Source organism: Mobula hypostoma, chromosome 3 (genome assembly GCF_963921235.1).
Source record: "Mobula hypostoma chromosome 3, sMobHyp1.1, whole genome shotgun sequence".
NCBI lineage: Eukaryota > Metazoa > Chordata > Chondrichthyes > Myliobatiformes > Myliobatidae > Mobula > Mobula hypostoma.
The window spans coordinates 17,157,231-17,184,725 of record NC_086099.1 but is presented as its reverse complement, the minus strand read 5'-3'; the positions used below and the strand labels follow the sequence as shown (position 1 = coordinate 17,184,725).

The 27,495-nt window shown below is 43.8% G+C and overlaps 1 protein-coding gene across 1 annotated transcript in view; it reads left to right on the top strand.

The window, feature by feature from the left end:
- Positions 1–27,495, top strand: part of adamts12 (ADAM metallopeptidase with thrombospondin type 1 motif, 12) — a 642,106-nt gene that overhangs the window by 99,121 nt on the left and 515,490 nt on the right. The window contains exon 3 of the mRNA XM_063042019.1: positions 11,611–11,785. Within this exon, the coding sequence (XP_062898089.1) occupies positions 11,611–11,785 (175 nt within the window). The remainder of the gene's footprint in view (positions 1–11,610; positions 11,786–27,495) is intronic.

Here is a 27,495-nt window from a genome sequence, read left to right as displayed (position 1 = left end):
TCATTGTCTGTATTGTGGGTATTCCAGAACTTATTTTTGCAGACGACGAAACTTTGAAAAATCAGGAGATGTTCCACTTATCACAAAATACCTTGCCTTAATTAAAACTGATTTATTTATTCACCAATTTAATTTAGCATGTGCGCCTTTAAATATGCACTCATTAAAAAGCTCTTTTACCTTCTGTTAGTCATTTGTAGTGCTAAGAGGGGACCCAGAATAATGGGTAGTTGACAGCAAAGGTACTTCAACTGAGGAGGATAGCCATTTTCTCTCGGAGTTCTTGGGGAATTAAAATGAAATGCATTTTTCGTGTGGAGTCTGAATATATAGTTTAGAAAGAGGTTCCCATTGGATTCAAAATCCTAAATATTACCATAAATCAGGTCTGCAACAGGGCCAGGAGCTGTCTTCCAATAGTAAGAGGATTTGTTTTCTAATACCCATTTGATATTAAATTCTATAATTGGCACCTTTATGTAGTTTTGTTATCACTTATAATCTGTGGACTCTGCCATCTGGTTGCTGTGCAGTGAGAAAGTGAATGATTACATGGGTCATTAAGATGCTTAATTAGAGAATGAGGAAAGAAGCTTGTCATTTAATTGGCATTGGGAGTTCAGTAATGGGGAATAAAGATCTAACTGCAGTCTCATGCCTTCCACATCCACTCTCACTTTTCATTGCAAACTTTTTTACTACGTTGGGTGGGGGCAGCATGGTAGAGTAGCAGTTAGCATAATGTGATTACAACACCAGCAACCTGGGTTTAATTGTGGGCAGTTGACCAAATGACAATAATCACATTTCATAGTAGAATTGTTGGTTGGATGGAAGTAGTTTAGGACATTTTGCACGATAAGTTAAATTAAGAAAAAGTACTTTTATTTAAACGATAGAACAAAGGCAAGGGTAGAAAATCTTCCAAGAAAACTTTGATAGAGTTTTTAAGAAGACATGTGTTGCGTTGGCCTCATTGGTCGAGGGATTGAGCTGAAAAAAACATGAGCCAATGTTACAGATCTGTAAAAGTTTGGTTAGACCAGACTTGGAGTATTGTATTCTGTTCTGGTCCTCTTAGTAGAGGAAGGATATGGAAGCTTAAGAAAGGCTGCTGTCTGTAAGGAGTTTGTATATTCTCTCTGTGACTGTGTGGGTTTCCTCTCACCTTCCAAGGATGGATAGGTTAGTCGGTAAATTGGTCACATGGATGTAACTGGGTGGCGTGGGCTCATTGGCCTGGAAGGGCTTGTTAATGTGCTGTATCTCCAAATAAATAAATAGAACATAAATCACTGCAGCACAGTTCAGGCCCACCATGTTGTGCCCACTTTTAGTCTACTCTACTCTAATCCTTCCTGCCCACATAGTCCTCCATTTTTCTTTTATCCATGTGCCTGTCTAAGAATTTCTTAAATGCCCCATAATGTATCTGCCTCTACCACTGCCCCTGGCAGGGCATTCCATGTGCCCACCACTCACTGTGTAAAATAAAACATCACCCCCCTCTTTATTTCCCTCCAATCAACTTAAAATTCTGCCCCCTTGTAATCCTGCCATGGAAAAAGTCTTTGGCTATCCACATGATTTATGCATCTTATACACTTCTATCAAGTCACTTCTCATCCTCCTCCACTCCAAAGAGAAAGCCCAATCTTGCTCAATTTATTGAAATAAGACATTCTCTGTTATCCAGGCCACATCCTGCTAAATCTCTGCATGCTGTCTTAAACTCTCAAGGGACCAGAACTGAATACAATACTTCAAGTGTAGAATAACCAAGGCTTTGTAGATCTATAATAATATATCATGTTTTTTGAGCTCAGTCCCTCGACTCTTGAAAGTCAACACCTTATACGCTTCTCAAAAACTCTATCAAGGTTTTCTTGGAAGGTTTCCTGTGCTTGTCTTTGTGTTATCTTTTAAATGGAAGTACTTTTTTCTTAATTTAATTTATCATGTTCTTAAATCTCCTAAACCACTTCCATCCAACCAACAATTCTCTTATGAAAATGTGATCATTGTTGTTTGGTCAACAAAACAGGGCATAGTTGAAGTATAAACATAGGCCAGGGGACTGAGTTCAAAGATTCAAAGTACACTTATTTTCAAAGAATGTATAAATTATATAATGTTGAGATTTGTTTGCTTCAAGGCAGCTGCAAAGCAAGAAATGCAAAAGAATGCAATTTTAAAAAATAAAGAAACACCCCCAATACACAGAGAGAAAGAGGAAAAAACTCAAATCATGCAAACAATAGAAGCGAGCAACAGCATTCTGAACCAAATTTAGTCCTTAGATCCAAATCCCAGGAGCAGGCCCAAAGCCTCGGTTTCCAGTTCATTATATTAGCAGGGCAAATTGCCACGAAGTTCCACAAGGGACAGCAGCCGGGGCAGTCTCACAGCTTGAGTGTCGCAGAGAGAGGAGCCCCCAGTCTACCTGGGTCAATATTTCAATTGTCCGAACAGCTCACTAACCCTGACTAACCTGAATGTCTTTGGAACATGGGAGGAAAGCGGAGCACCCAGAGATGTTCATTGGGAGAACATACAAAGTTACGCATTCAGCAGCGGGAATTGAATCGCAACCGCTGGCATTGTAAAACATTACTCAAGCCACTACACTGCCTTTCTGCCCAATATCGATTTATATTATCAAGAAATGGAATGTATCATTTTCAAGTCTGCATTTGGGAATGTAAATGTGGCCAAGTTAACAGATGTAAATTAGAAGGGATTAAAAAATTGTATTAGTTTAAATAAACAATAGACTGAAAACAGTGACATTTAATAAGAAACACGAAAAAGAGAAATAGTAAATTAGACATTCTTATGGGCCAAGTGCTTGGCTGTGGCGAATGCCATAGTGTACAGGACAGTTATACAATCATAGAGCAATATAACATTGATACAGTCTCTTCAACTCAATGAGTCGATGCTGACCACAGGGCCCACCCTGACAGGGCCCACCCTGATAGTGCCCACCCTGACAGTGCTCACCTCGACAGTGCTCACCCCAATAGTGCCCACCCTGACAGTGCTCACCTCGACAGTGCTCACCCCAATAGTGCCCACCCTGACAGTGCCAGTTTCCTGTGCTCGGCCCATATCCCCTAAGCCCTACCCGCCCATTTACAAAGTGCTTATTAAATTATAGTATTGTAACTGCCTCAGCTGCCTCTTTGGGCAGCTCATTTGATACACTCACCACCCTCTGTGTGAAAGAGTTGCCCCTCAGGTCTCTTTTAAATCTTTCCCATCTCCTAAACCTGTGCTCCCTAGTTTTAGATTTCCCTGCCCAGAGGAATAGACTGTTACTGTATCTTGTAAGTTTAGACATTTTTGTAAAATCGCCCCTCATTCTCCTACGTTCCATCTAACGATGTATGCTTATTAAATTGTGGGCATGCTATGTTGGTGCCAGAAGCCTGGAAACATTTGGGGGCTGCCCCCAGGATAACCCTTGGACTGTGTCGGTTGTTGACACAAATGATGTGTACTGTATCGTACTTTGCAAAGTCTTAGGCGCATATATATAGCTGGGGTGCCTAAGACTTTTGCACAGTACTGTAGTAATTTTATGTATTATGCTGTACTGCAGCCACAACAAAAAAAACAAATTTCATGACTCAAGTGATTGAGTGACCTGATTCTGATATGGGTCTCTATTGTGGACTGAGAGTGGGAAGGGGGCAGGGAGAGGGGAATCATGTTTGGGAAAAGGGGTAAAGGAGAAGGGAGAGAGTAGGAATCAACAGAGAGTCATTTTGTAATAAACCAATTAGTTGGAATTATATTGCCTGGTGTCTCAGGGCTGGGTGTGTCTTCACCTACTGCCCCGGCACTCTTTCTCTGCCACCTGTCCCACACCCCTCCCGCAGCACTCCACCCTCACCATTCCCAACATCCTTTGCTCACACCAGATTTACAAACTCACTCTACAGTCCACATTAACAAATACAGTACTGTGCAAAAGTAATAGGCACCCTAGTTATAGATATGTGCCTAAGATTTTTACACGGGACTGTATATTTTGATGTAAATGTGACAACTAAAGCTAATCTATAGGTACCTTGTAGGCATTGAATTCTCTTAGCAATGCATTATCTTGATGGCTCAAAGCTTTGTGGAGATGCCATTTGACTCTATCACATTTTGCATAGGTTGGCTGTCATTTTTTTTCTTTTTAAGTTAGCCATTGTAAACAGCAATTTGATGGTGTGTTAATAATCTACTGCATCACTTCAATTTCTTTCTGTCAGAAAGATGGCAGTGCAGTGCTCTGATTATCAGGTGTAGATGCTTATCTGATCTGTGATAGATGACTTCAGATAAGAGAGGAACCGCAGAACGTGAGATAAAGTCTCGGTAGAGCACTAGTAAGTCAGTGATGCGTTGCTAAGCGATGCCATTCTTTAGATGGTTAACCATGGTTATACATCAGATCTGAAGAAGGTGGATGATAACGATCTTATGATATTTTCTGAAGGGTATGAAGTTGCCCTGATATTGTATGCAGTATTCCTTCTGTAATTGAAATTAAACATTTAAAATGGTGTTTGGTATTATTAGGAATGAAGAATATTGTGAAACCTATTTTCTGGATGTATTTAATGATGTTATAGTTGTTTGTCAATACACACACCAGCATTATTTTGACGCAGACTGGGAGACCGCTTTGCTGAACACCTACGCTCTGTCCGCCAGAGAAAGCAGGATCTCCCAGTGGCCACACATTTTAATTCCACATCCCATTCCCATTCTGACATGTCTATCCACGGCCTCCTCTACTGTAAAGATGAAGCCACACTCAGGTTGGAGGAACAACACCTTATATTCCGTCTGGGTAGCCTCCAACCTGATGGCATGAACATCGACTTCTCTAACTTCCGCGAATGCCCCCACCTCCCCCTCGTACCCCATCCGTTATTTATTTTTATACACACATTCTTTCTCTCACTCTCCTTTTTCTCCCTCTGTCCCTCTGACTATATCCCTTGCCCATCCTCTGGGTTCCCCCCCTCCCCCTTATCTTTCTCCCTGGACCTCCTGTCCCATGATTCTCTCATATCCCTTTTGCCAATCACCTGTCCAGCTCTTGGCTCCATCCCTCCCCCTCCTGTCTTCTCCTATCATTTTGGATCTCCCCCTCCCCCTCCCACTTTCAAATCTCTTACTAGCTCTTCCTTCAGTTAGTCCTGACGAAGGGTCTCGGCCCGAAACGTCGACTGTACCTCTTCCTAGAGATGCTGCCTGGCCTGCTGCGTTCACCAACAACTTTGATATGTGTTGCTTGAATTTCCAGCATCTGCAGAATTCCTGTTGTTTGCATTATCCAATATAACCTGCCAGTTTGGACTTCTTCTTCTGCCCCCTCTTCGAATTTTGGCATCTACCCCCTTCCTGTCCAGCCCTGTTGAAGGGTCTCTGCTTTGCTCCTCTCCATAGACGCTGCCTGACATGCTGGGTTTCTCTGTCATTTTGTGTGTCTTGTACCGGATTTCCAGCATCTGCAGAATCTCTTGTGTAAAGGACCCGGCACCTTTTTGTTTTATATTTGGATCTTAGTGATACTGGCAAGGCCAGTTTTGAATTGCTCCTCCAGATGCCATTGAGAAGGTGGAGCTGAATTATCATCTTGAACAACCTCCATCCTTCTGGGGCAAGTGCTGTTGGGTGGGGACCTGCACGTGTCTGTTCCAGTGAGAGTGAAGATTCGGTGGTATGTTTCCAAGACAAGCTGTAGGTCGGAAGGGAAACATGCAGCTGGTGGTATTCTTCGACTTCCTGGTGGAAGCGATGGTTTGGAAGATGCTGCTGAAGCAGTTCAAATAAGTAACTTCAGTGCATTTTATGGAACCATAGGAAAACTTATTATTAAAAGGGATTCATCAGAATCAGGTTTAATATCACTGGCATATGTCGTAAAATTTGTTAACTTAGTGGCAGCAGTACAATACAATATATGATAAATAAACAAAAAACTGGATGACTGTAAGTCTATATATATATTAAATGGTTAAATTCAGATAAGTAGTGTAAAAAACAGAAATTTATAAAAAAGTTAATGAGCTCAATGTCCATTTAGGAATCAGATGGCAGAGGGAAAGAAGCTGTTCCTGAGTCATTGAGTTCGGGTTTCCTGTACCTCCTTCCCAATGGTGACAATGAAAAGAGAAATCAGTATTACACTTTTTCAGTTTTGAAATTCCCTTTTAATTGGTATTCATGTATGCCTTTCAACCATACATCACTACCAATGAGTATAGCCAAGCAAAACACCGTTCCTCTGGGTCCAAGGTGCAAAGCACAGTACCCACAGACACACAGAGCACAAGGCACATGTACAGCATATAATTATGCACACTAGCATAGTGGTTAGCACAACGCTTTTAGTACTAGCAACCTGGGCTCAATTCCTACTGCTGCCTGTAAGCAGTTTGTATGTTCTCCCTGTGACTGTGTGGGCTTCCTCTAGGTGCTCCAGTTCCCTTTCATATTCCAATGATGTACCAGTTGGTAGGTTAATTGGTCATTCTGAATTGTCAAGTAATTAGGCTGGGGCTAAATTGGGGATTGCTGGGAGGCGCAGCTCGAGGGGCTGGAAGGGCCTATTTTAGTAAATAAGTAAATAAAATTATGATAGCAATAAACATACAAAAATAATGTTGCCCAAGTCCCTAGGTGTCATGCCCTGAAGATTGATGGTGCATGGGGTGTTGTCCTGGAGCCACGTTTACGCAAGAACAAGAATGCAGCAGTTGCTGATCATGTGCTAGTTCAGCCAAAGGGGGACACAATGCAGCTTGTCTTCCACTGAGCGAACACTGCAGAACAGCACTGAGAGAAGCGGCCAGCAGGTACGGCCACTACACCACACCACCTCTGGCACCTCCCCTCCTAGACAGGCAAAAAGCCCCACGGCATGGGGGCATGGTCCCCACAACAACTGAGGCCACGCAGCTCCCCCACCGTCGCTCTCACCAGTAAACTAGTCAGCTGGACCTGCAATATTCTACATGACCCATGTCCAGCAGGATCTTGTGATCACAAGAAAAACATCTGAGACAATAATTTGCACCACTTGTAAGACTTACGCTCCGCCTCCAATGCCTTCCTGTAGCAAGCGGCAACACGGTACGCAACAAGTCCAGCTCCAGCGCTGTCGAGCAGCTCGCTCGTGGGGTAGAACTGCAGCATTTGAGGTCCTTAATATGCAGCAACTGTAAAGAAGACATTAAGGACAATCCATTACACCTTTGCTTGGACCCAGAGAGGTCGCTGTGTCCGAGCATGCTGCTATCTTACCAGAAAGGGTATTCTCCTTCAAACATTTGTCCATATACTTTTATTTATTTTGAGATACAGCACGGTAACAGGCATTTCCCTCGTAGTCCTGATGAAGGGTCTTGACCTGAAACGTTGACTATCTATTAATTTCCATCGATGCTGCCTGACCTGCTGAGTTCCTCCATAATTTTGTGTGTGTTGCTTTGGATTTCTAGCATCTGTAGAATTTCTAGTGTTTATACGCCGTCTGTGTTTGAAAAAAAGAAGTCCTGCTCTACACGTTTTCTTTAAACTTCCCCCCCTCTATTTTAAATGTTTGTCCTCTAGTACCTGACATTTCCACCCTGGCAAAAAGATTCTGGCTGTCTACTCTATCCATTGCCGCTCATAATTTTATAAATTTTTCTTGTGTCTCCCCTCAGCCTCTGACGCTGTGGATAAATACAAAGTTTGCCTAATCTCTCCTTGTTTGTGACATCAAGAAGACAAAAGTAAACACAGATCTGAATGATATGCAATGCATTTATTGTTTAAAGAAAGAATGAATAAATCTCTCATTTCAGTAAAGAAGCATTGTTGGGATATATTTCATGCAGTTCCATGGTTCAGTGGTTGAAATTAATATTGGACAATGTATACAATATACAACTCAATATTCTTACTCTTCACAGACATCCACAAAACAGAAAAGAACCCAAAAGAATAAATGACAGAAACATGGGAACCCCAAAGTACCCCCTTCCCCCTCTCATGCACAAGCAGAAACAAAAGTATCAACCCTCCCCCCCCCACTTGCTCTAGCAAAAGCACCGAACTCGCCCCCTCCCGTGCAAGTAATAGCAAAGCCCCCAAAGAGACCATGATCTAGAGTCCATCAAGAAACTACAGCCCATCCCAACACTTCGGAATCTCAGACAGGCTCTCGCTCACTAGCGAGGGAGAGAGAAGTCACACCTGTAACAAACTATACTTTGTCCCTCCTACTAGCTATTAATCCTGATCACAAAAGTATCCCGTGGCCTTAATTTGAGGACTGGTCTGAAACACCACCAGTCTTTTTCATGGTGCTTGTCATTTAAATTGTGCCTTCCTCGATGTGATTGAACAGAACTGCACATTGTGGTCCACATTATGAGAAAGCAACAAGCTATCTTATGTATTATACCACAATAAATTCTAAAATATTGAAATCTATATTCCATTTATCAAAGTGAAAGTTAATATCTTTTCTATCCCACTTTTTTATTTCAGCACCATTGCCTGCACGAACCCTATTTGGATTAATTTCTTTAATATCTTCAGATCTATTGATTTTGTTCTGCATGTGCTCAGCTATTGAACCCACACTGTCCTCTTGGGAGTGAATGTCTGGCTGGGAGTGGCAGGTAGTGTAATGGTTAACATAACACATACAGTGCCAGTGACCTGAGTTCAATTGCCACTGCAGTCTGTAAAGAGTTTGTATGTTCTTCCTGGGTGCTTAGAACAGAATGATAATCAAAACAACAGCAGCAAAACTACACACATCAAAGTTGCTGGTGAACGCAGCAGGCCAGGCAGCATCTCTAGGAAGAGGTACAGTTGACGTGTCAGGACAAAGGGTCTTGGCCTGAACCATCGATTGTACCTCTTCCTAGAGATGCTGCCTGGCCCGCTGCGTTCACCAGCAGCTCTGATGTGTGTTGCTTGAATTTCCAGCATCTGCAGAATTCCTGTTGTGAGCAGCAAAACTAGCCCTTTTACACACACAAACAGCACACAGTTCTCCAATCCCAGGAGAAGTCTTCAGTCTTCAGCCTCCAGGCTTCAACCTCTGGCCCTCTGATCGACTTACAGGCTTTGATTTTCAGTGTCAACCTCCAGGCCTCAAACTCCAGACTTGTCGACTCATCGACTTCCATGCCTCCTGTTCACATGGATATTCAGGTATTCACATGGATATACCTGGTCCCTGAACTCCTCCATCCTGATCAAAAAGCGTAACAGCGCCTTTATTTCCTGCAGAGTATCAAGAAAGCTCACCTCTGTCCCAGGATGTTGACGGACTTCTACCGCTGTACCATTGAGAGCATACTCACCAACTGCATCTCAGTGTGGTATGGCAATTGTTCCGTATCGGACTGCAAAGCACTCCAGCGTGTGGTGAAAACTGCCCAGCATTGAGAACATCGACCATAAATGCTGCCTGGGCAGGGCGAAAAGCATTATCAAGGATGCATCTCACCCTAACCATTGACTTTTTACTCTCCTTCCATCCGGTCGGCGCTACAGGAGCCTCCACTCCCGCACTAGCAGGCACAGGAAGAGCTTCTTCCCTGAGGCTGTGACACTGCTGAACCTCTCATCACAGCGCTAAGCAGTATTGCACCCATATTGTACTGTCTCAGTACTTTTATATTTGTGTGCTGTAGCACTTACTTTTTATTCGCAGTTATTTTGTAAATAACTCTATTCTTTGCATTTCTGGTTAGATGCTAACGGCATTTCATTGGCTTTGTATCTGTACTTGGCACAATGACAATAAAGTTGAATCTAATCTAATCTAATATTTGATCCCGGGACCCACCGATCGGCATTTGTCTTCCTAATCATATGTTGTACCTTTCTATTAAATTTGTTACCTTCTAAACATCAACAACATGAAAAAAGATCGAGGTGTGCTGGGAGAACACATTAAGTTGAAATCTTTTATAGCAGATCTTTGTTGATTTGACTGGCTCAGTTTCAATGTTCTAATGAAATTGCTCGTGATTTTTTTTCTCGTGAAATACAGCTGTAAGGGGTTTCTTCTTTTATGTCACTGCTAAGGTGAATAAAATGAGTTCTTTGTTATGTTAAAATAAAATGGCTTCTCTGTGATGTTAACTGCTGAGACAGTGGTTCTCTCTCTCTAGCAGCTTGTTTTGGGTTATAATTACTGATAATGAGAATTGTATTCATTTGCTAACCAATTGGGATAGATGTTATCCTTTCTTGTGTGTCTGTAAGCTATTGTTTTTCGGGGGCTTTGGGGCAGAAGGCATGATGGGGACAGAGAGAGGAGACGCGATGCTGTAAGCTGGGCGACGGAACGGACCCCGAGCGGGAGTCTGAGGCCCAGGGTCTTTGGCGAGGAGAGGAGACGAGGACAGACTCGTGTGGAGCGTCTGGTCGTCCACCGTGGTTGGTCCCAGGTGGCGGGTCGAGGGGGTTGGAGGAGATCGAATGGTGGAAAGAGACCCCGATAATTGAGCTCCAACTGTTGTGCACAAAATGGTTGAACTCTGATAAGTTTGGTGCCTTTTACTTTTCCTTTTGTATTGTATCTCTATTAATTACATAGTTCCAGTAAGATCTATAAATTGTATTCGGTAAATCGCATATGGTGTACTGTCTGTTATTTGGCGTGGTGGGGTACATCACACAGCATCTACAACAACTTGATTACCCAGTTTGGCGGGGCTGAAGGCTGCTCCCCCGAGACGGAAGCGAGCTGAGCGAGCCTGAGGCTTACCAGGGGGCTACACAGGAAAGGAAAAGATGGATTGAATCCTGACATGTTTGCTGCCAACCTAGCCACAGGGCATCAGAACTGAGCTGAAATCTGAGCCTGATGCTTTTTTTTAATCTGCTTTTGAAACTTACATCAGGCATCAGAGACATTTTTTCAAACTGTCAAATCAATTATGTACACATATCGATCAGATAACTGTGGTAAACCTCAGGAAGAATCACTGCTGTTTAAATGTGTACATTTTGGCACTGACTTCCTGATCCATATGACTTTTCACAGGGCCTATGCTTCCTGTATGCTACACTAGACTCATCGTCATAAGACCCTGCAGCACAGAAACAGACCCTCTGGCCCATCTAGTCCATGCCGAACTGTTAATCTGCCTAGTCCCATCGACTTGAAGCTGGGTCATAGCACTCCATATCCCTCCCATCCATTTCTTAAAGTGTTGAAATTGGACCTGCATCCACCACTTCTGCTGGCACCTCATTCCACATTCCCACTACCTTCTGAGTGAAGAAGTTCCTCCTCAGCTTCTCTTTAAATATTTCACCTTTCACCCTTAACCTATGACCTCCAGTTGTAGTCTCACCCAACCTCAATGGAAAAAGCCTACTTGCATTTACCCCACCTATAACCCTCGTTGTTTTCTATTTATCCAGAAGGGTTATAGATAGGGTAAATGCACACAGACTTTTTCATTTCACTGGCAGTTGTCTTTATCATTAAACTCTTCCACTTGCTGAAAGGAAGTTTTTTTTTGTTAAGTTAAAGCAATGCTGTAATATTTGAACTGAACTTTAATTCTGTTTTTTTTTCTGCAGCATGGTTTCTTCCGTCTACACAGTGAAGACTATTTTATTGAACCAATACACAGCCACCCACAAAGCAGCGAGAAACAGCAGCCACATGTTATTTACAAGAGACAAGTTTCTCCACACTCTCAGAGAAAGCACCATGGACTCCCTTCTGGGAGCACAGGGGCCTGTGGAATACGAGGTAAGCCTACAGTTGACCTACACAATCTCATGAGGTGAGGAATAATTAGAGAAAGGAAAATACAAGATTATTACCAGAGTAGAAAGTGCTGCTTGTCCGTATTTGTGAGTGGTAAGAGAAAGGAGCTGCTTTATGGAGGAGACGATGTGTACAGCTGAGGTTCAAAAGTTATTTTGATGGAATTACATGGACTTGACTGGTCCCCATCACCCTATCTTTCTCCCCTCCTCCTCCTCTCCATCTACCCACCATTCTTACATTCTTCCCACTGATTCCCCTCCCTACCTCCTTCCTTTTATTTTATGATCCAATGTCCTATCAGATTCCATCTTATTCAGCCCTTTGTCACTTCCGCCTATCACCTTCCAGCTTCCGACATCATTCCCACTCTCTTCGCTCCCTTGCCTGCCTATCAACCCCCTCATCTGCATCCACCCACACCCACCAGCTCTTGTTCCACCCTTTATTCCCACCTTTTAATATTGGCTATCTTCCCTGTTCCAGCCCTGATGAAGGATCTTGGCTCAAAAAGTCAACCCCCTCCATGGATGTGTGTACATTTCCCTCCATGGATGCTGCCTGGCCCCTGAGTTCCTCGAGACCTTTGTGTGTTACTCCAGGTTTCCAGCGTCTGCAGTCTCTTGCATTTCCTGTGGGAAGATTCTAGCCTCTCTTTATTGCCTCTAAAGATTAACCCTGACTGACTAGAAACTCTCTAGAGAGCCTATGAAATTTGAGCAGCCCAGTGGGAGAAAGTTGTGCAGAATGGATACTTCTTAGATTATTGTTTTTATCTATCACCGTGTTTGCTTTCATTATTGGATGAAGTCAAGCACAAATGTATATTAAAACAGGTTAATTTGATTGCACACCTGTGTCTGTGCTTAGTATTAGTGCTGACGGGATATTATTTAATTGTATTTTATATTTACGTAACAGATTTTGTACAAATTGAACTGTACTTGTTCTTCAAAGAAATTAAGCAGATTAAAAAATAACAGTCCTGTCTTGGGATATATTGCAGCAGACTGGGTTGGGTTATTCTTCCTTACATTAGCTTGAGGCTCCTGTCTGCTTGTAGGCACCCATTCTGCATACATAGTCAGATCAGGCCCAGTAAACTTATTCGTAATCAGAATCCCTGAATCCCTGTACTTTCCCTCCAGGGGTAGCAAAGAGAAGAAGCAGACTTTGAGGTAATTAACAGAAATTTCAAACATTGCTCTAGTTGTCCAACTCTCTGCTCAACGTACTATGTTCCAGCAAAGTCTTAAATTTACAGCCTAACTTTTTTTCTCTAGTTTTTGCTGCACATCAAACAAAAAAATATCAGAGAAGATTATGTAATAAGGTTAATGAAACTGATCACCCAGATTAGTCTTCATAAATCCTTCCATGTTGGGCTTAGAAAGTGGCAAGGAATATACGAGATTTAAGTATATAAGCATGAGTTGCTAGAGAAGACCTCGCCTTAAAAAGCTTCCAAATCAAGCAGCACCATGTTTTACATAAATAACACATTCAAAATTAAAGTTGCATTTTCTCTAGGAAAATCAAAGAAACGTCGGATATTTCAGATATTCTGAAATATAAAGGAGAACGTGAGGGGAAAGTTCTTCACTCGGAGGGTTGTGAGAGTGTGGAACGAGCTGCCAGTGCCACTGGGACATGCAAGATCAATTTCAACGTTTAAGAGAAATTTGGATAGGCATGTGGATGGCTATGGTCTGGGTGCAGGTCGATGGGTCTAGGCGTTTAAATGGTTCGGCACGGACTAGATAAGCTGAAGATCCCACTTCTGTGCTGTCATTTTCTATGACGCTATAAACAGAAAATGCTAGAAAAACTCAGCAGATCAGGGAGCATGGTTCAGATCGGAGGAGTTAACCATTTCTCTTTCTGCAGATGCTGCCTGACCTGCTGAGGTGTTTCCAGTAATTTCTACATGTTGGTGAGCCTGATTCTATTCTCTGGTTAAATGAGTAGCTTATGTGGAGACTAGAATTGTTCGGCAAAATTACCAGTGTTTCATGTCAGCTGGCCAGTATTAATTGCTGAGCAATTAGTGGTGGCCTTCCTTCTTCTGAGGTAATAAATCACATGTGGATGAAGAATTGGAAATGATCATGGCCCTTGATTTTTAAAAAATCTAAATTTTTTGAAAGCTAATTTTATGAAGACATGAGAGTGGGGTTGAGAGGGATAACGAATCAGCCGTGATGGAATAGCAGAGCTTGATGGGCGGGATGGCCTAAATCTGCTCCTATGTCTTAAGACCATAAGATATAGGGTCAAAATTAGGCCATATGGTCCATTGAGTCTGTTTTGCCATTTCATCAAAGCTGATCCAATTTTCCTCTCAGCCCCAATCTCCTGCCTTCATGAACTGACCCAATCAAGAACCTATCAACCTTTGCCTTAAATATACCCAATGACTTGACCTCTGCAACAAATTCCTTTGGTCTAATTTTATACAGATTAACGATAACCTGTATATACTTTGCTTTGGAACAAACAAGGGTTTAGAAATTGGTAAATTGATAAATTATTATTATCACTGAGATGCAGTGAAAAGCTCATGTTTGGTATAGCCTTGGTATCCCCCTATCTTTTCACTTCTTATCTCTTTGGCTTTCTTCCATGACGAGATTCAAGTTTGAATTCTTCCTCAATCGGTTTTCATCATGAATATGTATGTTTCTCTGCTGCAATTACATTACCTCAATGGCTGCTCCACCTTCTCCTGTCTATCTCTCTGTTGTATTATTGTCACATGTATCAGGACGCAGTGTAAAACGTCATGGCCTGCCATCCGTAGATCATTGCATCATATCAGTACCTGGAGGTAGTACAAAGGGAAGACTTACTGCCTGTTATGTCACTGGCATTTAGGGCAGCAATGGAGGTCTCCCATCTCTGATGGTTTTCAGGGCTTCCTTCATCATATCAGGAGCTTCTTCTCGGTTTTCACTACTGTCAGCCACGCAAGTCCCGGGTGGAGACTCAGGAATACCATCGCACTCAGATGTAGAAGGGTTCTTCATTCTTGTTTCTATAGCAAGTTTGTTTTAACAGTCAGGGTTGTTAGCCCTGATCTGAATCCCTGAACCTGAAGGATCGGTGGACCACTCTTAGTCTGTCCTCTGCCCTTTGATCTGTTTGGCATGGGTGACCCGACCAAGAGCCAAAACATAACGGCGTGACTCCAGCCAGCATAGCTGTCCAGGTCATTGAAGCACGCATGCCTCCAAACCCAGTGACAAGGTTGTGTCCTCTTGGAAGAGTACAACTGAAAAGTGATAACAAAATGCAGAATAAAGTTTTTCAGATAAAGTGCGGTGCAGGCTGAGGATAAGGTCAAGGCCATGACGAGACCACAAGTCCTTCTTATCATCCAACAGGTCCATTATTTAGTAGCCTTAGACAATTGACAGAGGCTGTCTTGAGCTTGGTGGTAGGTGTTTTCAGACGTCTGTAACTTATGCTTGAGGGGAGGACGGAGAAGAGAGAATATCTGGGGTGGGTGGGTCTTTATGCTGGCTGCTTTACCAAGACAATAAGAAGCCTGGACAGTATCCATAGAGGAAAGGCTGGTTTTCGTGATGATCTGATCTGTGTCCACACCGCTCTGCAGTTTTTTACAGCCATGGGCAGAGCTGTTGCCATACCAAGCTGTGATACTTTCTCTGGTGCACCTATGGATATTAATGAGAGCTGACAGGGACATGCTGAATTTCTTTAGCCTCCTGTGGAAGGAGAAGCATTGCTGAGCTTTCATGGGCCTGGCATCTTGACTGTGATCAGGATGGACTATTGGTGATGTTGACTCCGAAGGACTTGAAACTTTCACTCCCTTTCAACCTCAGCACTGTTGCTGTAAGCAGGAGAGTGATCACCTGTTTTGCTGACATTGTTGTCTGGGTGCCATACCACTAGGCTCTTATATTTCTTCATTAGCATTCTCTCTTTTGCCCTGTACGCTGCTGGCATTTAGGGTGGCAATGATGGTCCTCCATTTCTGGTGGTGTTCATGGCTTCTTTCATTGTGTCAGTAGCTTCCATCACTGAAACAGCAGGCCCTAAATGGAGGACAAAATTCTATTCATGAGAGAGTCAAGGGTCTGTGGATAATCACAGATTATGTAGATGCTGGAAATCTTTGACAATAAATGCACTTTGAAATCTTGAGCAACACATACACATATTGCTGAAGGCACTCAGTAGGTTAGGCAACCTCTATAGTGAGGGATAAACAGTTAACACAAAATGCTCTGCAGATGCTGGGGTCAAAGCAACACTCACAACACGCTGGAGGAACTCAGCAGGTCGGGCAGCATCTGTGGAAACGATCAGTCAACATTTTGGGCCGGAACCCTTCCTCGGGATTGAAGAGGGAAGGGGCAGAGGCCCTATAAGGAAGGTGGGGGGAGGGTGGGAAGGAGAAGGCTGGTAGGTGCCAGGTGAAAAACCAGTAAGGGGAAAGATGAAGGGGTGGGGGAGGGGAAGCAGGGAGGGAGATAGGCAGGAAAGGTGAAGAAGGAATAGGGGAAAGCACAATGGGTAGTAGAAGGAGGAATAAACAGTTACCGTTTCAGGTCTGATGATGGATCTCGGCCTAAAACGTCAACTGTTTATTCCACCCACCTTTGCCCTCACCTGGTCTCGCCTAACACCTGCCAACTTGTACAACCACCCCTCCACCCAGCTTCTTATTCTGGCTTCTGCCTCTGTCCTTTTCAGTCCTGTTAAAGGGTCTTGACCTGAAATAGCCACTGTTTATTCTTCTCTATAGATGCAGCTTTTCCTGCTGACTTCCCCAAATGTTTTGTGTCTGTTGCTATGGGTACCCAGACTGCTTTCGGGGAGTCATTACAACATGGAAGGTTATCATTTGAAACAGCTTGGCTACAGTCTGAGGGAACTTGGCTACAGTTTGTGGAGAAGCAAGGAGTATTCTCCTTCCAGCAAAGGAGGTGGTGGAAAGATTTAAAGAGACCACACAACATTTTGACAGGTTTTGATACAGAAAGCAAAGAAAATTTGTTCCTCTCAGCTGAGTATCCTCAGACTAGGGAACACAAATTTAAAGTCTGGGCATTTCTGCCGAGTGAGTGACGGTGACCTGGAATGTGTTTCCTGCCGTCACGACGGAGGTGGACATGAATAACGACTTCAGAAGGAATTTATATGGGCTCTTGAGGGAAATAAAGTGGCAGAATTGAGGGTAAGAGTGGGAAGTGAATGGGTTCACTTCAGAGAAAGCCAATCTGGTCCAACTGGCCCAAGTGATACCCTTCCATGTTTAATGGCACCCTGAGAGCAGCTGGGTATCCATAGCAACACTCTAGTGTAAGGGCAGCAAGGTAGTGTAAAGAGCAACACAGCAGCAGTGCAGCAGTGCAGCAGTTAGCATAACACTTTACAGCACACTGAATGTGATCGGGTTTCAATTCCCAGTGCCACCTGTAAGCCTGTGGAATCTGTGAATTTGTTGCCACAGGTGGCTCTGGAGGCCAAGTCATTGGGTATATTTAAGACAGAGATTGTTAAGTTTTTGATTGGTCAGGGCATGAAAGGCATGTGAGGAGACGACAGGAGATTAGGGCTGTGAGGGAAACTGGATCGGCCATGACGAACTGACAGTGCAGACTCGATGGGCCAAATGGCCTCATTCTACTCCTGTTTCATACGGTACTGTGGTAAGGAGTTTGTACGTTTTCTCCATGACCACATGCGTTTCCTCCTAGCGCTCCGGTTTCCTCCCACATTCCAACGATAAACGGGTTATGGTTGGTAAGGTGGGGGCATGCTATATCAGTAGCAGAAGCATGCTGGTTGCCCCCAGCACATCCTTAGACCGTGTTGGCCGTTGATGCCAAAGGATGCATTTCACTGAATGATTCAACAGTTCAATGCACATGTGCAAATAAAGCCAATCTTTATCTTTATTGGCCCTTCAAGTTACTCATGAAAGTGATTTTATCCTCTCTTTAAGGCCTGCTGTTTTAGTTATGGCCTCTGAGGTTTCTTTAGCACATTTCGTAATCCAGCAATAATATCAACCATATATTCTGGTAACTGCAGTGTGTGTAGTTGCCTTTTAGCACAGCAGCAGCACAGGCAAGGAGTTTAGTCACGTTATCTCTAAATACATGGGGTGGTGATGATTACATTTTGCTCTTCATATCAATTGATATTCTATCTTTTTTATCAGCTTCTTGGCAGAATATATAACAGCTTTGTTTTAGCATGTCTGAAGAGCATTTGAACTGTTCATGGAGGTGATTCATTCAGCTCCAGTAGGTATACAGCATGGGACTGATTATTCCTGTGGAGTATTATTGATCCCAGCAGCAGTAGAGGCAAATTGGAGAACGTTGGTAAAATTTTCAAACACCAGTTGCAGTGAATTTAAAACAAAAGAATGAAAAAGCATTTACTAGATTTTCCATTGTTAAATTTCAAAGTTCAAAATACATTCATTATCAAAGCTTGTACAGTGCTGATAAAAAGTGTTCAGACCTCTTAGAAGTTTTCATATTTTACTGTCCGACAGCATTGAATCACAGAGGATTTAATTTGTTTTTTTTTGACACTGATCAACAGAAAATAACTCTTTCACATCAATGTGAAAACAGATCTCTACAAAGTGATCTAAGTTAATTACTAATATAAAGCACAAAATAATTGATAGCATAAGTATTCACCCCCTTCAAGTCTGTATTCAGTAGATGCACCATTGGAGGCAATTACAGCTTTGAGTCTGTGTGGATAGCTCTTTATCAGCTTTGTACAACTGGACACTGCAATTTTTCCCCATTCTTTACAAAACTGCTCAAGCTCTGTCAGATTGCATGGAGATTGTGAGTGAACAGCCCTTTTCAAGTGTAGTCACTGTGACGAGAATACACATAAATTAAGATGTTAGCTGTCCTGGGCTGGCACCAGTGGGATCAGCAGTTGGTCTGCCACCTGTCCTCAGGAGAGAGAGAGATAAGGAAAACAATGGAGCAGCATTTGGAGATGTTAATGAAGGGACGGGAGAGTCTAACGGAAGGAGAGCTGTCAAGATCGGCTCCCCCTTTGAACCCTGAACTGTTTGAAGTGATGGACAGGCGATACCCCAGCAGGGGGATAAAAAGGGACAGGTTCGCTAAGGCAAGACACACACGACACCCTGAGGTAACGAGACCCTGGAAGCGGTGCGTCTCCCACAAGTCGGTGGGAAGTTTTTGGACGGCTGATCGTGGGACAATCCATAGACGCACAGGGTGGAAAGGCACAATCGGTGGGAACCTGGTGTGTGTCCACCCTTGCCTGGGTGCCGGGTTCACCGCAGAGAAACGATTGTATCTGGAAACAGAGGGGTCATGGTCGGTGACCGCAGATGACATCACAAAGGGCTCGCACGAAAGCTGACTGCGAAGGTCTGTGTGTGGAAGCCGTTTGAATATTCATTCGTTTTGCTCTCTCTCTCCTTCCCCCCACTGTCTGCGAACTGAACTGAACTAAATTGATCTGAACTTTGCGTCACTTTGAAACTGGTCATTTACCCCTAGACAACGATAGAGCTTGATTGATCCTGTTATCTTAATTCTGTGTGCATGTATGTTTATCATTGCTGAACTGTTGCATTTATTATCCTTTTGATTAGAGTACTGTGTTGCTTGTTTCTTTAATAAAACTTCATTAGTTCTAGTAATCCAGACTCCAACTGAGTGATCCATTTCTGCTGGTTTGGCAACCCAGTTACGGGGTACGTAACGTAAGTGGGGTTCTCGTCCGCGATTTTGAACGCTAAATTTGGGACGGAGTAAATTGATTGGGTTAAAATTCCTGAAAGAAAGAAAAGACAAACAGCAGAAATGGAGGCTGAGGAATTTATAAAGGCGCCGACCTTGGAGGCATTAGAGGATGCCAGGAAATCGGAATTGGTAGCTGTGGCCAAACGGTTGAATCTTGCAAAGGGGAAGTCGACAATGAGGAGAGAGGAGATACACAGAGCTATTGTAGAGCACTATGTATGTAAAGGTGTGTTTCCCCAAGGGGAGCTGGAGGTGGTGTCTATTGAAAAACCTGCTGGAGACGCGGTACAGGTGCAGCTTGAAAAACTGAGACTCGAACACAAATTCCGGGTACGGCAGTTGGAGCGAGAAGAGAAGGAGAGAGAGTTAGAAAGGCAAGAGAGAGAGTTAGAAAGGCAAGAGAGAGAGTTAGAAAGGCAGGAGAGAAAGAGAGAGAGACAGACAGTTGGAGCGAGAGGAGAAACAGAGGGAAAGGGAATTCGAGCTGGAGAAGTTAAAGATAAGGGCAGAGCAGGGGCCTGTGCCGAACCGAGGTGGAGGGTTCCGGGTGACCCAGGAGGTTAGGCTGGTTCCCTCATTTGATGATACCGACGTGGATCGGTACTTTCTCCATTTCGAAAAAGTTGCTACAAGTCAGGACTGGCCGAGGGATAAGTGGGCTGTTTTGCTTCGGAGTGTACTGAAAGGGAAAGCCCAACAAGCTTACTCAGCTTTGTCCATGGAAGATGCCCAGAAGTATGAGGTGGTGAAAGAGGCAATCCTCAGGATTTATGAGTTGGTCCTGGAGGCATACCGGCAGAGGTTCCGGAATGCGAGGAAGCAGTGGGACCGCACGTATTTAGAGTTTGCCCGTGAGATGCAGGCATATTGTGAGCGTTGGTGTGCCTCGAAGGGGGTAGAGGGGGATTATGACAGACTGCTACAGCTGATCCTGATTGAGCAGTTTAAAGGTTGTGTCCCTGAGGGTATGAGACCCTACCTCGATGAGAAAGAGGCAGCCACGTTAGCTGCAACTGCTAAGTTAGCGGATGAGTATGCGTTGACGCATAAAATGAAGTTTGCCCCGAGTAAAGGCTACCAGAAGGGTAGTCAGGACGGCGGGGAGAGTCCGCCAGAAAAGTCAGAAAGTAAGCCGGGGACTAGTGAGAAGGATAAGGTAGACCGGGAGCAGTCTGGTAGGAAGTCTCCTGGGGTCGTCTGTTATAATTGCGGGAAAGTCAGACACTTTGCGTCCAGGTGCTTTGCCCCAAAGAAGGAGACGGGAAAAGGAAAAACGGCGATTTTGACTGGCTGTATCGAGCTGGTAAACGAACCACTAGGAGAGTACAGGTCTGCCAAAGTTCAGGAAGGGCGTGAGAAGTTTATCTCGGCCGGATTGGTGTTAGTGAAGGAGGGGGGTTAAAACCAGTTCCAGTGCGGATCTGGAGAGACACAGGAGCGTGTCAGTCACTGATACTGAAGAGTGTATTAGAGTTTAGCTCAGAGACCCAGACTGGGGAGGTCAAGGTCAAAGGTATTGGGGAAGGGACAGAGGCAGTCCCTTTGCACCAGATACACTTACAAAGCAACCTGGTCTCTGGACTAGTCACGATCGGGGTGAGGCCCGAATTACCGATGAAAGGCGTGGAAGTCTTGCTCGGTAATGACCTCGCCGGGGGGATCGTGTTCCCAGCAGTGAGATTGACAGGTCAGCCTGCCAGCAGTGAGGCCCCGCCCATGGACTCACAGGTTCATCCCGGGACTGCCGAAGTAAATTTAGCTGAGACGTTTCTGCCAGCCTTGTATGAGAAGGGGGTAGAAAGTGAAAAGAAGGAGTGTAGTGAAACAAGAGGTAGTGAGGGAGCTGGGACAGACGTAGCATTAGCCAGGAAAGAATTTGTGCAGGCGCAGGAGCGAGACGAGGGGCTGATGGTTTTGGCGGAGACAGCTCTCTCTGATGCAGAATTAACAAAGGAACTAGTAGGCTATTGTGTGGAGGAGGAAGTGCTAAGGAAGAAAGGGAAACCAAGTACCGTACCCTCAGATGAGGAATGGGGGGTGGTGCAAAAGAGTTATGGGGATGAGATTTTTAACCTGGCCCACAAGGTACCCCTCGGTGGACATTTTGAGGTGCTGGAGGAAACAGTTGGTGGAATCATGAAAGAGGTTTACCGGCTGCACCGGAGGAAGGATGTTATTGATTATGGCTGACGTGAACTGAGACGGTCACAGGCTTTTGATATGCTAACAAACCTAGTCGGTGTTAGCGCTGAAATCAATGAAGCTAGGGTCCCCCTGATAAGACAAAAAAAACATTTTGAAAAGATGAGTATGGTATCGACCAGATGGGAGAAGGCTATTGTTTTGGCGAGCTCTGCTGATAAGGTCTCTCCCTTAATCCCCGAACAAAGCGACTCTTTAGGAGAAGTAATTAAACGACTCGCACACGTGTGTTTGATTGTCCCGAGGCGATGCAAAGAACTGGGACGTTGGGCGGTGTTTGTTACACTAGGCTAGCGTAGCGAACCACAGCCCTATAGAATGGGTAATCCAGTGATGAAAGGGCTGATGAACACAGAGGTGTGTATTGGCGATGTAATACGGCTGTCTGAAGCCAGCTTGATAGTGAACCTTGAAAAAAATGAGTTCGGCTACACGAAGGTCACTTACCTGGGAATTGTGGTGACACAGGGGCAGCTGGCAGCGATGCAAGCTAAAGTGCGGGCTATCTCTGACATCCCAACCCCGACAGACAAGAGGGCCCTCAGAAGGCTCTTGGAGATGGAGGGGTACTGTAGGAAGTTTTGCAGTAACTCTGCGGTTACTACCCCTCCCCCTCCTACTAAGCCCTTGCGAGAGAAAACTAAGTCGGAATGGGATGACCCTTGTTATTGTGGACCGGGACGAAACCCAATGAGAGGTTACATTGATCGCAATTCATCAGTGTTTTTGGCCACTATGAAGTTTGCTAAGTTGGAGCCTGGTCTAAGGGATTATTAATAACACATATAAAAGGAACAGAAAATGTGATGGCTGACTGTCTGTCAGGTGTTGACAACTTCAAATTCACTGTATTAGCCAAATAGCTGATAAAGACGTGTATTTGTGTGTATCAAATAATGTGTTCATGTTTGTAATTTTTACCCCAGTAAAAATCCTTAAAGGGGGGAAGTGTGACAAGAATACACATAAATTAAGATGTTAGCTGGCCTGGGCTGGCACCAGTGGGATCAGCAGTTGGTCTGCCACCTGTCCTCAGGAGAGCGAGAGATAAGGAAAACAATGGAGCAGCATTTGGAGATGTTAATGAAGGGACGGGAGAGTCTAACGGAAGGAGAGCTGTCAAGATCGGCTGCCCCTTTGAACCCTGAACTGTTTGAAGTGATGGACAGGCGATACCCCAGCAGGGGGATAAAAAGGGACAGGTCCGCTAAGGTAAGACACACACGACACCCCAAGGTAACGAGACCCTGGAAGCGGTGCGTCTCCCACAAGTCGGTGGGAAGTTTTTGGACGGCTGGTCGCGGGACAATCCATAGACACACAGGGTGGAAAGGCACAATCGGCGGGAACCTGGTGTGTGTCCACCCTTGCCTGGATGCCGGGTTCACCGCAGAGAAACGATCGTATCTGGAAATGGAGAGGTCACGGTCGGTGACCGCAGATGACATCACAAAGGGCTCGCACGAAAGCTGACTGCGAAGGTCTGTGTGTGGAAGCCGTTTGAATATTCATTCGTTTTGCTCTCTCTCTCCTTCCCCCCACTATCTGCGAACTGAACTGAACTGAACTAAATTGAACTGAACTTTGCGTCACTTTGAAACTGGTCATTTACCCCTAGACAACAATAGAGCTTGATTGATCCTGTTATCTTAATTCTGTGTACATGTGTGTTTATCATTGCTGAACTGTTGCATTTATTATCCTTTTGATTAGAGTACTGTGTTGCTTGTTTCTTTAATAAAATTTTCTTAGTTCTAGTAATCCAGACTCCAACTGAGTGATCCATTTCTGCTGGTTTGGCAACCCAGTTACGGGGTACGTAACACAGATTGCATGGAGATTGTGAGTGAACAGCCCTTTTCAAGTGTAGTCACAAATTCTCAATTGGATTGAGGTCTGGACTCTGACTTGGCCACGCCAGGACATTAACCGTTGTTTTTAACCTATTCCTATGTAGCTTTGGCTTTGCTTGGGGTCATTGTTTTGCTGGAAAACAAATCTTCTCCCAAGTCGCATTTGTCTTGCAGACTGCATCAGGTTTTCCTCCAGGATTTCCCTGCATTTTGCTGCATTCATTTATTTTATATTCTACCTTCACAAGCCTTCCAGGGCCTGCTGCAGTGAAGCATCCCCACAGCCTGATGCAGCCACCGCCATGCTTCATGGTGTGTTTTTGATGATGTGTGATGTTGGCTTACACCAAACCTTGCCTTTAGTCCGATGGCCAAAAAGCTCAATTTTGGTTTAATCAGACTATAGAGCCTTCTTTCAGCTGATCTCAGAGTCTCCTGTATGCCTTCTGGCAACTCTGGCTGAGATTTCATGTAGGTTTTTTCAACAGTGGCTTTCTCTTTGCCACTTTCCCATAAAGCTGCGACTGGTGAAACACCCGGGCAACAGTTGTTGTATGTGCAGTCTCTCCCATCTCAGCCGCTGAAGCTTGCAACTCCTCCGGAGTTGTCATAGGTCTCTTGGTGGCCTCTCTCACTAGTCCCCTTCTTGCACTGCCACTCAGTTTTTGAGGATGGCCTGGTGTAGGCAGATTTACAGCTGTGCCATATTCTTTACATTTCTTGATGATTGACATAACTGTACTCCAAGGGATATTCAGTGACTTGGAAATTTTCTTGTATCCATCTCCGACTTGTGCTTTTCAATAACTTTTTTGCAGAGTTGTTTCGAGCGTAATTTTGTCTTCATGGTGTAGTTTTTGCCAGGATACTGACTCACCAGCAATTGGACCTTCTTCTTCTTCTTCTATTTCCGGCTGTTTAGATGCATCTAGGCGTATTACAGCTCTCCGCAGGATATATAATTAATTATAGAACTTCAAGGAACTCAAATTCTCGAATACAACCTAGTCTCACGTATAAACTGAATGATAGACTCTTCAGTCAGATGTTGTTTCTCTCGATGACCAAAGATTGAATAGAAAACCAAAATATATTTAAGCCAGATAGCCTCTTGAACAGCATGCTTCTTTCAATTTTGTATCGATTACAGCTCAGCAAAACATGCTGGACTGTCTCTGGACTACCACAGTCATATAATCCAGTAGGATGTTTTCCTATTATCTTTAAATAATAGTTTAGCCCGCAATGCCCCAACCTAAGTCTTGTAAATTTCACCATATCTCTACGACTTAAAAGGAAACAGTCTGAGACCTTTTTAACTAGTGGGTGACTAGAAAAATAATGCCTGCCCCTTAATTCATTCTTCTAATCCTCCTGTCATTTCTTCACTATACCTTTCTTAATCCTACTTCTGAATTCTGCTCTGCCTAGGGGAACTCTAATTTCTACTTACCTGCTCTGTAAGGAAGACTTTGCAATGCCATCCACAATTTCATTTCCCTCCACCCCAGCATGCCCAGGTATCCATGAAAACCTAACTGCACAACCCATCTTCCCTACTCTAAACAACACTAAGAGAATCTCAATAACTATGTCAGGATGAGCTTTTGATTTACTCCCTTTTATAGACTCTAAGGCAGCAGCAGAATCGGAACAGATGATAACCCTACGTGGTCAAGAGTCTTCCATCTACCATAAGGCCCAGAGGATTGCCAATAATTCTGTTGCAAAGACAGAAACACCATCTGAAACCCGGTGACCAACCTTAACTCCAAGTTGAGACACATACATCCCAAATCCTGCCCTACTGCTCTCTGGGTCCACTGAGCCATCAGTAAAAATCTTCAGATAAGATCCCTATTTATTATTTAAATATTCATTTGTGATCAATGCTGATGAAATTGCACTGCTTCCTTGAAGCTGAAGCAATTGGACCTTCCAGCTACAGGATTAATTTTACTACAATTAATTGAAACACCTGACTACACATGGTGATCTCCATTTAACTAATTATGTGACTTCTAAACCAGTTGGCTGCACCAGTGATGATTTAGTGTGTCATATTAAAGGGGGGGGGGCGTGAATACTTCTGCAGTCTATTATCTTGTGTCTTATATTTGTAATTAATTTAGATCACTTTGTAATTTAGATCACTTTTCACTTTGACACAAAAGAGTCTTTTTCTGTTGATCAGTGTCAAAAAAGACAAATTAAATCCACTGTGATTCAGTGTTGTAAAACAATAAAACATGCAAATTTCCAAGGGGGGTGAATACTTTTAATAGACACTGTATATGTTACCATATGCTAGCCTGGGATTCATTTTCTTTGGCGGACTTTTTCGATAGATAAAAGGAAACACGTGAATCAATGAAAAACTACACAGAAACAACTAATGTGCAAAAGAAGACACATAGTGCAATTGCAAAAAAACTAGGAGTAAACAATATTGGGGGCATGAACTGTTGCATCCATGAATGTGTGAAGGCAGGAAGGAAAAGGATTCTACCTGAGTTAAAGGAGAACAAGGTGCCTGGCCCAGAAATATTACATTGGACAGATATTCAAGAAGACTAGGGAAGACATCTGTGCCAGATGTAAATGTAAATATTCAATAGATTGGGTAGACGATTTACAGTACCAGCGACCTGGGTTCATTTCCCGCCACTGTCTGTAAGGAGTTTGAATGTTTTCCCCTCGACCTCGGGGTTTCCTGCAGGTGCTCTGGTATCCTCTCGCAGTCCAAATATGTATCGATTGGTAGGTTAATTAGTCATTGTAAGTTGTCCTGTGATTAGGCTAGGGTTAGCTGGGTGGCAGGGAATGAAGGGCTAGAAGGGCCTGTTCCGTGCTGTATCCCAATAAATAAATAAACAAACAAACCTATTCAGGAAGCAAAGAGCATCCCGATTAATATTCATGCAATTATAACCTTTTCAAACTCAACAGATGGTAACACAGTTCAACAGAATGAACATCACAAGCAAGAGAAAACCCGCAGATACTGGAAATCCAAGCAACACGCACAAAATGCTGGAGGAACTCAGCAGGTCAGGCAGCATCTATGGAAAAAAGTACAGTTGGCATTTTGGGCCGAGACCCTTGATCAGTTAGAGCAGATCCCTTTCATTAGGGTTCATGTTCACAAAAGTAGTTGCATATCAGGGCACTGGCCATGTGCGCTGTTGAGAAAGGGGTTAAAGGTTACACACCTAAGGTTCACCAGAAGTAATGATGAGCAGGGAGATAATTATGTCAGTCAGTCTGTCTCACTAATTAAGCTACTGTTTTGAAGAAACTTGCTTCAAGTGAACCAACTCTTAACTGCGCACAGCTCAACATAATATATAGCACAAGGAAGAACCCTTGGTGCTCAGCTATATTCATCATAGATACCAGTTGATATACATCATCAAGTTTCCAATGTTTTTCTTAGTTACTTCAAGTTTCAGATGTTTACAGAGACCATTGTTGCAGCTTGTGGATTGCCCTTCATTCATTTCAAGCTCTATAGAAAACAGTTGCTCAGAGACAAGTGCGTACTAGTCAGCCCTGCCTTCTGTGTTTGGATAAATACCAGTCACGCGGAGTGGCCTAAGCGGGTAAGGTGATATGAGGAGGGATGGCAAAAGATCTCTCAGCAATGGGTGGTATCAGCCAAGAGCATTCCATGAACAAGCCTCTGACCTGCTTTGTGTCTGTCCGTATCTGAGATTCTGAGCTTTGGTAAAGAGAAGGTTACTGAAATCTGTTGGATGCGGCTAGCAGCTCAAACCTCAAAAGTCAAGAAATGTATTGGCACCTTCACTCCGTTTGCCTCAAAGGCGGCATTTCCTGGTGGCCACCCATT